This window comes from Cetorhinus maximus, chromosome 29, assembly GCF_964194155.1.
Source record: "Cetorhinus maximus chromosome 29, sCetMax3.hap1.1, whole genome shotgun sequence".
In the NCBI taxonomy this organism is placed as follows: Eukaryota; Metazoa; Chordata; class Chondrichthyes; order Lamniformes; family Cetorhinidae; genus Cetorhinus; species Cetorhinus maximus.
In genome coordinates this window covers 12,999,969-13,011,996 of record NC_135907.1, presented here as the reverse complement: position 1 = coordinate 13,011,996, position 12,028 = coordinate 12,999,969, and the positions used below count along the sequence as shown (strand labels likewise).

The window sequence follows — 12,028 nt, the reverse complement described above, 5'->3', positions numbered from 1 at the left end:
AAAATGGAGGAGAGAGTTCACGTTCTGAAGCTGTTGAACTCAGTGTTAAGTCCGGAAGGCTGTAAAGTGCCTAGTCGGGAGATGAGGTGCTGTTCCTCCAGTTTGCGTTGAGCTTCACTGGAACATTGCAGCAGGCCAAGGATGGACATGTGGGCATGAGAGCAGGGTGGAGTGTTGAAATAGCAAGCGACAGGGAGGTCGGGATTATTCTTGCAGACGGAGCAAAGGGGTCACCCAGTCTGCGTTTAGTCTCCCCAACGTAGAGGAGACCACGTTGGGAGCAGCGAGTACAGTGTTTTTATGAGCCTTGGTGCCTAGATGTCTGGGTGGGTCTGTGACTGAAAGGTCAGTCTTTTTTTGGTTTGGTGTGTATATATATGCATACACATACATATACATACATACACATACATATACATACATACACATGCATACATACATACACAAACATACATAAATATGCATACATTTATACATACACAGATATACATACATCTATATAGACATACATACATATACATATATGCATACATATATATATATATATATATATATATACATATACATACATACACATACATACATATATATATATATATATACACGCACATTTTAATGAGGCTTTACAATCCCTGACATTAAAGGGATGGGTTAAAAAGGAGTTAGAAGTTTAGTGATTTTGGAAGAAACAAAGTAGAAAAAATCTGGGCTGTTGCCTAGCGACAGTGGTCTAGTGGCAGAAAAATACAAAGACAGAGAAAGACAGAAAAGAGTTCAGTGTGTGTCAGAGACTGAAGACAGGGATTTTCAGCTCTCTGAGATAAGAAATACTACAAGGCTACTGGGAGACTGAGTTTAGGGAACTCTTGTGTTGGTTCTGCAAGTGCAGTTTTGGGTGTCTCGGGGAGAGAGACAAGTTGAGTGAGAAACACCAAATGAATGCTCAAGAATCCACTGGGAAATAAAATGTTTCCGCATGTGCCAGTCCCAAGCAAGGAGACTTTGTGTCTCTATTAATACTATTGGTAACTCTTCACTAGTTTGTGTGTCTCTAAAGATATTGCTGGGTAAAGGAATATTGGGAACTTGAATCATCTTAGAAACATAGAAAACATAGAAGATAGGGGCAGGAGTAGGTCATTCGGCCCTTCGAGCCTGCTCCGCCATTCAATATGACCATGGCTGATCCTCTATCTCAACGCCAGACTCCCACTCTCTCCTCATACCCCTCGACACCTTTGGAGTCTAGAATTTTATCTATTTCCTTCTTAAATATATTCAGAGGCTTGGCCTCCACAGTCTTCTGTGGAGAGAATTCCAGAGGTTCACCATCCCCTGAGTGAAGAAATTTCTCCTCATCTCAGTCCTAAATGGCCTACTCCGTATCCTGAGACTGTGACCCCTTGTTCTAGAACCCCCGCCCCTCAGTGAGAGGGAACGTCATCCCTGCATCCAGTCTGTCCAGCTCTGTCGGAATTTTATACGTTTCAATGAGATCCCCTTTCATTTCTCTAAGTTCTAGTGAATACAGGCCTATTTGACCCAATCTATCCTTATATGACAATCCTGCCATCCCAGGAACCTTCGCTGCATTCCCTCTATGACAAGTATATCCTTTCTTAAGTAAGGAGACCAAAACTGCACACAATACTCCAGGTGTGGTCTCACCAAGGCCCTGTAGAGCTACAGTAAGACATCCTTGCTCCTGTACTCAAATCCTTTTACAATGAAGGCCAACATACCATTTGCCTTTTTAACTGCTTGCTGCACCTGCGTGCTTGCTTTCATTGATTGGCGTACGAGGACACCCAGGTCCCTTTGTACATCAACATTTCCCAATCTATCACCATTTAAATAATACTCTGCCATTCTGTTTTTCCTAGTGGATAACTTCACAAATCCACATTATACTACATCTGCCATGTATTTGCCCACTCACTCAACTTCTCTAAATCGCCTTGAAGCCTCTTAACATCCTCCTCACCACTCACATTCCCACCTAGTTTTGTGTTGTCAACAAACTTGGAAATATTACATTTGCTTCCCTTGTCCAAATCATCGATATTATATTGCGAATAGCTGGGGCCGAAGCACTGATCCCTGCGGTACCCCACTAGTCACTGCCTGTCACTCTGACAAAGATCCATTTATTCCTACTCTCTGTTTCCTGTTTGCTAACTCATTCCAAATCTATGCCAATATATTACCCCAATCCCATGTGAAGGGTTCTCAAAATTCCCATATTTTTCATATCAACAAGGTTATGACTTTTGGACTTTTAAACTGCTGAGTTGAGTGTGGAACCCTGCAGACAGGAGGCTGGGCCCATGAAGGCCTGGAACTGGACATGCCCGGGCTTGTTGAGTGCAGTGTGGTTTTTTTGCCTGAAACCAGACAACAAGAGGAGACAGAATACACATTCTTCCCTTTAAAACAATCAAACCAGGGAAAGACTTCATGTTACACGAAACTAAAGCCCATCAAAATCTTGCATAAATACTCGCTACTAATTACTAAGGCAGGAAGGCACAATCAATGCAATTATGCGAACCCCTCAATACTCCACACATACAATGGCTTTCAGTTCAAAACTAGTTACGGGGGCAGGAAGGCAATGATAAACATCATGTGAGCCCATTAAAAACAACGAGACAACAATCACCGGAGGAAGCCCACCAAAATCAAACAAAGAACTAACCTTGATTTGGATTCCGATAAGAAATTCGAAAGACAGTATAACTGGCCCAGTCAGTTACGAAGGAGGGAGAGGGAGAAACCAGCTAGCAGGAGGGTGGGCAGTTTTGAAAGCGGTTTTGGGCAGTGACCAGTTTAAGCAGGGAGCTGAGCCAAGCGGAGGAAGGAGATCTGGAGGTTTGCAGGCCCACAGGCGAGGGGCACGGGGTGGCAGGCTCAACCAAAGACAACAAGGCCGCAACCGCAGCCCTCCACGAAGATCGACCACCCACAACCGCGCCCTCCACCCACAGACCAGGACCACGTGGAGACAGCAGGCCCCAGAGGACACAAAGAGCGTACACCAAAACTGCAACCGGCTTACCTGGCTGGATTTTGAACTGTCAAGGAACCCTGGTTGGTGAGCATGATCCCTGACCTCTCCTAGTTCAATTTAGTTAGGTTTTGGGGCTGGGACAAGGGTAAGGGGATTAGTAGCATGATTTTCCCTCGTTATGCCGTGTGCTCCCCATTCTTAACTAAGAGTACTTTGTAAGTCTGTATAATCTCAGTGTAATTCTAACGTTATAAGTTCATTTGTGACTTCAATAAACTCAGTTTTTTTCTTGCACCAAAACCAGTTGTCTGCTGCACTTTGTAACAACCCCCAAATAAGTCCAAGGTCTAGAAGCCAGGGAGTGGGAGTGATTCGAACTGCTCAGAAGTCAGAGGTGGAGCTGACACACACCACCCCCTACACCATGTGCTTTAATTTCCTCTTATGTGGGACTTTATCAAAAGCTTTCTGAAAATCCAAATACACCACATCCACTTGTTGTCCCTTATCTATTTTGCTAACTGCATCCTCAAAGAACTCCCGTAGGTGTGTCAAACATGATTTCCCTTTCATAAATCCATGTTGAGTCTGTCTAATCCCGTTGATATTTTCTAAGTGTCCTGTTATCACATCCTTCATAATAGACTCTAGCATTTTCCCTACTACTGACGTTAGGCTAGCCGGTCTGTAATTCCCTGTTTTCTCCCTCCCCCTTTTTTTAAATAGTAGGGTTACATTACCCTCAAATCTGCCGGGACTGTTCCGGAATCTTCTTGTGTTTATATTGGGATCTTTTATCTGGTGTAATATAGTTCATTTTTCTTCTTTTAATAAATGTTTTATTCTATGTATTAAAAGGTTCTGCCCCCAATCTACAAAATGCAAATGGTTGAGTTTGAATGGTTAGTGGACGAAGAGATTTTTTTTTGCTGAATATGGGGTTTACCTGGTCTCGTTCCTTCTCCACTTCTTCCAGCTGTTGTAAAATGGTTCCCATCCTGCGCTTGTGCATTTGGCACTCTTTCAGGAGCATCGCGGACTGGACTCCAAGTTCTTCTTTCTCTCTCAGGTACTGAAGTAACATATAAAAAAATACAGGTTAGGAGGAGTAGGCCATTCGGCCCCTCGAGCCTGCCCCGCTATTCAATGAGATCATGGCTGATCTGACCGTAACCTCAGCTCCGCCTTCCCACCTATTGCCGGTAACCTTTCACCCCCTTGCTTCATCAAGAATCTATCTACCTCTGCCTTAAAAATATTCAAAGACTGTGCTTCCTCCGCCTTTTGAGGAAGAGAGTTCCAAAGGTAAAAAAAATTTCTCCTCATCTCTGTCCTAAATGGGCGACCCCTTATTTTTAAACAGTCACCCCTAGTTCTGGGTTCTCCCACAAGAGGAAACATCCTCTCCATATCCACCCTGTCAAGACCCCTCAGGATCTAAAATGTTTCAATCAAGTTGCCTCTTACTCTTCTAAACTCCAGCGGATACAAGCCTAGCCTGTCCTACCTTTCCTCATTAGACAACCTGCCCATTCCTGGTATTAGTCTGGTAAACTTTCTCTGAACTGCTTCCAATGCATTTACATCCTTCCTTTAATAAGGAGACCAACACTGTACACAGTACTCCAGACTTGAAAGGCATCTTTTGGTAATTGGTGAAATGCAATTGAAAGGGGATCCCTAGATGGGGACATTTATGCTGCCTGACTAAGTTGCACGGACAGGTTTAACTGGGCTTAATTAGCTGCTCTCAGTGTACTTAGGGGGACTGTAATTGGGCTCAACTCACTAGAGGAGCTTCTGCTCCTGATCTCTCTCCCTCTCTCTCTCCCTCTCCCTCTCCCTCTCTCTCTCCCTCTCCCTCTCCCTCTCTCTCTCCCTCTCCCTCTCTCTCCCCAAGTGACCTCGGCTCAAAGTGTGCGTGCACACGAACCTCGAGTGAGAACAGCATCACATTTGTGGCTTGTGAGGCCGTTAGGTTGAACATATGGAAGGAAAAAAAAAGATCCTCACCCCCCAGCTCCGAGGCACGAGTAAGCAGATGGACGAGCAATTGTGAACCAGCGCCTTTCGACAAGAAGAGTGAAAACTGAAAGCAGGACAAATCATTCTTTCCATTTGATTTTTAAGAGTGGTTCTGGCATTAAGGGAAGGATTTTTCCCTCGGCGAGTGGAGGCGGGGCCCTCCCGCCAATGTGTAACATGACGCTCGGTGATGTCAGGCGGGGGTTCCGACGTCACCGCGCGTCATTTGGATTTTCAGTTCGGCGGGCGCGCAGCCAACTTGGCCGCACACCCGCCGAACTGTCAAAGGCCTATTAGGGCCATTTAAAACCTAATTAATTCAATTTAATGAGCTGCCCGTCCAGCCTTAAGGTTGGCGGGGGGGCAGGCGAAGAGCCCAGGCAGCCTTCGTGTTTTTCATGAAACCTCATCCACGGGCGGGATCAGGTTCCATGAAGTGTTTTAAAATCTAATAAAAATTTATACATTTATTCGCTGACATCTCCCAGCTCATGTGATAGTGTCACATGAGGGGACATGTTTCAAAAGTGTTAAAAACCTTTATTTAAAACTTTAGCACTGAAACAAGTCTCCCTGAGGCACCTCCGTTCCTCGGGGAGATCTTTGCGCTCTTTCGCGCGCTTGAGCAGGGAACCTCTCAGGGAATCCCCTCCCCCCACCCCCCACCCCCCACCCCCCACCCCCGCCCCCGCCCGCACAGCGAGCGCTCAGTGCCTCCGGGCAAGCGACATGTTGGGCGGGTCTTAATTGGTCCACCCATGTAAAATGGCGGCGAGCCCCCAATTGGGGGTGCCAATCGGAGGCGCGCCCACTCGCACCCGCTCCCGCACATCCCCCCCACAATGGGGGGAACATTTTTCCCCAAGACTTTCTTTTAACAGTCGTTTGGGAGTGGAGAACTCTTACCTCGCTGACTAAAGATTTATGCTGTTGAAGATTTTTATCTTGCACTCATCAGGACAGCTCGGAAAATACCAACAGGAAAGGGAACAACAATTTATACTGCATGAGAGGCTTTCCCTGCTGCATTATCTTTGGCAGTGCCTCCACCACTTGCCAACCAATCGGCACTCTCTTCTCATGCAGTATAAATTGTTGTTCCCTTTACTGTCGGTATTTCCTGCGAATCTGTCCTGATGAGTGCAAGGCAAAAGCTTCGATAGCCTGTCTCCTTTTCTCAGCAATACTTTATTTTAAAAGAATGTAGATTAAGCCTGATCTTGCAGCAATACATTTCCAGGATAGGCCTTTCTTCTGACCATCTTAGCCAAGGGTTAGAAGAAATAGCAGCAGGAGTAGGCCATTCGGCTCCTCGAGACTGTTCTGTCATTCAATATGACCATGGCTGATTGTTTACCTCAACTTCACCTTCCTGCTCTATCCCCATTTCTCTTAATTTCCTTAATGTACAAAAACCTATCAATCTCTGTCTTGAATATGCTCCGCAGACAGAGGAAACATTTCCCCAGGGTCTACCCCATCAGGATCCTTAAGAATTTTATACACTTCAATGAGATCACCTCTCATTCTTCTAAACTCCAAGGAATATAGGACTTGCCTACCCAATCTCTCCTCATAGGACAAATCCTCGCATCCCAGGAATCAATCCAATGGACCGTCACTGCACTCCTTCTATACTAAGTAAATCCTTCCTTAGGTAAGGAGACCAAAACTGTACACAGAACTCCAGGTATGGTCTTGCCAAAGTTTTATATAACTGTAGTAAAACATCTTCACCCTTATACTCCAATTCCTTTGTAATAAAGTCCAACACGTCATTTGCTTTTCTAATTCTTCCTAATGCCGAAATTGCATGTTAGCTTTCTGTGATTTGTGTACAAGGACACCTAAATTCCGCTGAATCCCAACTTTTTCCAGTCTCCCACCATTTCAAAAATATTCCAATTTTCTATTTTTCTTACCAGAGTGAAAACCGTGCCAAACTCCAGGCTGGATTAGAGCCTGTCAATTCGAAACTTGTTGAAATCTGGACCAAGGTTTCCAAATTACGTTCGTTCACAAGGTTACAGTGGGTAGCACTCCTGCCTGTAAGTCGTGGCTGACACGTCAGTGTGGAGCACACAGTATTGGCTGACACATCAGTGTGGAGCGCACAGTATTGGCTGACACATCAGTGTGGAGCGCACAGTATTGGCTGACACATCAGTGTGGAGCGCAAAGTATTGGCTGACACATCAGTGTGGAGCGCACAGTATTGGCTGACACATCAGTGTGGAGCACACAGTATTGGCTGACACATCAGTGTGGAGCGCACAGTATTGGCTGACACATCAGTGTGGAGCACACAGTATTGGCTGACAAGTCAGTGTGGAGCACACAGTATTGGCTGACACATCAGTGTGGAGCACACAGTATTGGCTGACACAGTGTGGAGCACACAGTATTGGCTGACACAGTGTGGAGCACACAGTATTGGCTGACATGCTAGTGTGGAGCACACAGTATTGGCTGACACATCAGTGTGGAGCACACAGTATTGGCTGACACGTCAGTGTGGAGCACACAGTATTGGCTGACACCCCGGTGTGGTGCACACAGTATTGGCTGACACGCCAGTATGGAGCACACAGTATTGGCTGACACCCCGGTGTGGAGCACACAGTATTGGCTGACACCCCGGTGTGGAGCACACAGTATTGGCTGACACCCCGGTGTGGTGCACACAGTATTGGCTGACACGCCAGTATGGAGTACACAGTATTGGCTGACACGTCAGTGTGGAGCACACAGTATTGGCTGACACGTCAGTGTGGAGCACACAGTATTGGCTGACACGTCAGTGTGGAGCACACAGTATTGGCTGACACGTCAGTGTGGAGCACACAGTATTGGCTGACACGTCAGTGTGGAGCACACAGTATTGGCTGACACCCCGGTGTGGAGCACACAGTATTGGCTGACACGTCAGTGTGGAGCACACAGTATTGGCTGACACGTCAGTGTGGAGCACACAGTATTGGCTGACACGCGGGTGTGGAGCACACAGTATTGGCTGACACGCGAGTGTGGAGCACACAGTATTGGCTGACACGTCAGTGTGGAGCACACAGTATTGGCTGACACGTCAGTGTGGAGCACACAGTATTGGCTGACACGTCAGTGTGGAGCACACAGTATTGGCTGACACGTCAGTGTGGAGCACACAGTATTGGCTGACACACCAGTGTGGAGCACACAGTATTGGCTGACACGTGAGTGTGGAGCACACAGTATTGGCTGACACGTCAGTGTGGAGCACACAGTATTGGCTGACACGCGAGTGTGGAGCACACAGTATTGGCTGACACGTCAGTGTGGAGTACACAGTATTGGCTGACACGTCAGTGTGGAGCACACAGTATTGGCTGACACGTCAGTGTGGAGTACACAGTATTGGCTGACACGTCAGTGTGGAGCACACAGTATTGGCTGACACGTCAGTGTGGAGCACACAGTTTTGGCTGACACGCTAGTGTGGAGCACACACTATTGGCTGACACTCCAGTATGGAGCACACAGTTTTGGCTGACACCCCGGTGTGGTGCTGCACCATCAGAGGATGATCTTTTGGATACGCTGTGAAACCACCAGGTGGCAGGGAAAGATCCCACGGATTATTTCAAAGAAGAGTAGGGGAGTTCCCCTCAGTGCCAACAGATATTCGGCATCCAAATTCACTTAAGCGGATTAGCTGATGATTATCATATTGCTTGTTCGTGGGATCTTTCTGTGTGCAAATTGGTTGTTGCATTTCCTAGATCACAGTGGTGGCTACACTTCAAAAAGTGTTTCATTGACTTGAAAGTGCTTTGGGATGTCCCGGGATTGTGGAGTGTGCTTCATAATTGTAAGAATTTCTTTCCAAACATTTCTAATATTCTCAGAGAGATCGTGTTGCTATCTGTTCAATGGGATTCGTCATTCTGTGATCCGGCAGGTACACAGAGAGCACACCTCACATTCACCACCTCCCAGATCCCAAAAGTGTGAATGCAGAATCTGAAGGGTAACTTAAGACATCAACTAAAAGAATATTCAACTAGGGATATGTAAATTATAGTGAGAAATATAGGAATTCCAATCAACATTAGCCCCGACTACAAACTCCATACCCTTGGTGCCAATTTCATCAAGCAACTCAGCCCCAAAGGAATGTGCAAATATATGAATTAGGAGCAGGAGTAGGCCATTCAGCCCTTCGAGCCTGTTCCACCATTCAATAAGATCATGGCTGATCTGACTGTACCCCTGATAACCTTTCACCCGCTTGTTAATCAAGAATCTATCCAGCTCTGCCTTAAAAATATTCAAAGACTCTGCTTCCACCGCCTTTTGAGGAAGAGAGTTCCAAAGACTCACAACCCTCTGAGAGAGAAACATTTCTCCTCATCTCTGTCTTAATGAGTTACCCCTTATTTTTAAACAGTGACCCCTTGTTCTAGATCCCCCTACAAGGGGAAACATCCTCTCCACATCCACCCTGTCAAGTCCTCTCAGGATCTTAAAGGTTTCAATCAAGTTGCTTCTTAATCTCCTAAACTCCAGAGGATACAAGCCTAGCCTGTCCAACCTTTCCTCATAAGACAACCCGCCCATTCCAGGTATTAGTCAAGTAAACCATCTGGGTCTGAAACACAGTGTTCAAAGCTGGACCACTCTGTCCAATCTGGGTTCACTTACTTTATCTCGGAGTTCCTCTGCTTGCTGGAGTTCCATGGTCGTGTTATGGAACTTCTCCACCAATTCCTGTCTGTCTTCAAGTGCTTCCTTCCGATCATGATCCATGATATCCAGAAGTGCCTTCTCTGTGGTGGGGAGACTGTCCTTTGCCTGCCGGGAGGATGAACAACAGAGATTTGGGGTTTTTTTTAATAAAAACAAGGAAAGGGTTTGAGGGATTAACTTCAACACAGCGAGTTCCATTTCCAGTTTATGTGAGGGTGGCAAATTAGATTTTCAGTCTTGACCTCCCACCCTGAGGTAAGGAGCTGATCAAAATGAATACAGCAATATCTCCATGAAGGAGCTCATTCTGTCAGGTGCTGTACAACTATATGAGATGGTCTTGAATATTTGCGGTCTATTTGACCATGGAAGTCATCACAGCACAAGCTCATCAGGTGCCCACTCAGCATCAGCCTAAGTGTATTCCCCACTGAGGTCCCTCGCGAGCTGGTAATTTTGTTGAGCTCCTTCTGACTAGTGAATGAACATTAAGGAGACTGCTATCCCCGCTGAGCTCAGATACCCCAGCACAGGTTAGGGGTGAGGCGTAGGATCTACTGGTCTGTATGGGTTGGTAATACAGTTGTGTCAGCTGCAGCTCGGTGGATAGTGCCCTCAAGTGGAGTCCGAAGGTTGTGGGCTCAAGTGGCACTCCAGCGGTGTGAGCACAAAATCGAGGCTGACAGTCCAGTGCAGTGGACAAGCAATAGGAGCAGGAGTGTGCCATTTGGCCTCTTAAGTCTACTCTGCCATTCGTTAAGAATGTTGGCAACCTGACTATGGCCTCAACACCACTTTCCTGCCAATCCCCCACAACCCTTGACTCCCCTATAGTTCAAGAACCTGTCTAAGTCAGCCTTGAATATATCCAGTGGCCCAACCTCCACGGCTCTCTGGGGTACAAAATTCCAAAGAGTTACAGCTCCCTGAGGGAAGAAGTTCCTCCTAATATCCATCTTAAATGGGAGACACCTTATTTTTAAACCGTGAACCCAGTTACAGATTCACCCACGAGGGGCAACATCCTCTATTCATCCACCCTGTCAAACCCGTTGCATTATTACAATGATATATTAGTACCTTGGGCTTATTTACTGTACAAGGCGCAAGGCACCAATCTCCCATAAGGGATTTGGGTAAATACGTTGTGGGTTCATTTATTAAGACTAGGTACATGAGAACAGTTAGACATAGGTATAAAGCTTGAAGACATCAGGGCTGTGCGTGTGTGCTCTGTTCAAAGCAAAAGTGAAACTAAGACTGGATCACATGACACATTTTCCTTCTAGTAATGACATGCTGCTATCCTATAAAGGCATATTACAACACCCCCCTTTCTCTTTAAAGATACTTTTCCCCATTCTAAAGAAGTATAATTATTTACAATACATGTTCATGTTTAGTTACCATTACACAAGTGTATAGAATTGATGAATCTATGAAGCTCTAAAGCGTAATCTGCTGATACACCCAGATCTTGTGATGGCAACCTTGTCTGGAGGTGTCTTTAATTGCTCACAGTGCTCTGTGGGATCGTCATTCTTGGATGTTGTTCCTGGTTGCATGTGGCATCTTGTTCTAGATACAATTGAACTGTACGTTGGTTGAGGAGTGGGAATGGATCTGACTTGTCCTCGGTTACACCTCACCATTGCGTCTTTGTGTGTAATGACTTCACGGGACCTTGGGTCCAAACAAAATCCTTGTCACATCAGCTGATTGCCATGTACCTTCTGTGGCATTCTGGGTGTGAGCATGTTGTCCCTACTGTAAACTTGGCAATTCTGTACCTGTATTTCTATTGTGCGATGTTGGTCACCTCCTCTTGTAGTTTTAAAAATTCCCCTCTAGTTTCTGAGAGAGTAGAATGGATAAGAGTAGGTAGATTGGTATGGACTGGTCTGCCAAACATGAGCTCTGCTGGTAGTGGAATAGTTCCACTTAAAAGGTGTCACTCTCAGATGTAACATTGTAATGTGTAGAACATGCTTGGTCTGTCCACATTTGAAAATTAGGGATTTCACTGTGTGAATTATTCATTCAGCTAGGCAATTAGATCTAGGGTAATGAGGAGAAGAAGTAGTGTGATCGATATTCCACTTCTCACTCATATCCTGAAATGTGTTTTTATTCCAGCCCACACCCTGGTCACTCACCTCTCCCAACGGAGCTAGCTCGGTGCTGGTCCTCTTGACGTGCTACCCCACTCATGAAGCTGACAGGCTATGTGCTGCAATCTCACCATGACCAATTTGTCTGCTTACCAAC

The 12,028-nt window shown here is 45.9% G+C and overlaps 1 protein-coding gene across 2 annotated transcripts in view; it reads right to left on the bottom strand.

Moving 5' to 3' along the window:
- LOC144669267 (caspase recruitment domain-containing protein 11-like) overlaps positions 1–12,028 on the bottom strand; it is a 111,643-nt gene that overhangs the window by 57,261 nt on the left and 42,354 nt on the right. For both annotated transcript variants that reach the window (XR_013573652.1, XM_078531593.1), the window contains exons 6-7: positions 9,716–9,865; positions 3,957–4,082 (exon numbers count right to left, since the gene is read on the bottom strand). Coding sequence is in view for 1 of the 2 variants with exons in the window: in XM_078531593.1 (XP_078387719.1) it covers positions 3,957–4,082; positions 9,716–9,865 (276 nt within the window). In the remaining variant the exon portion in view is untranslated. The remainder of the gene's footprint in view (positions 1–3,956; positions 4,083–9,715; positions 9,866–12,028) is intronic.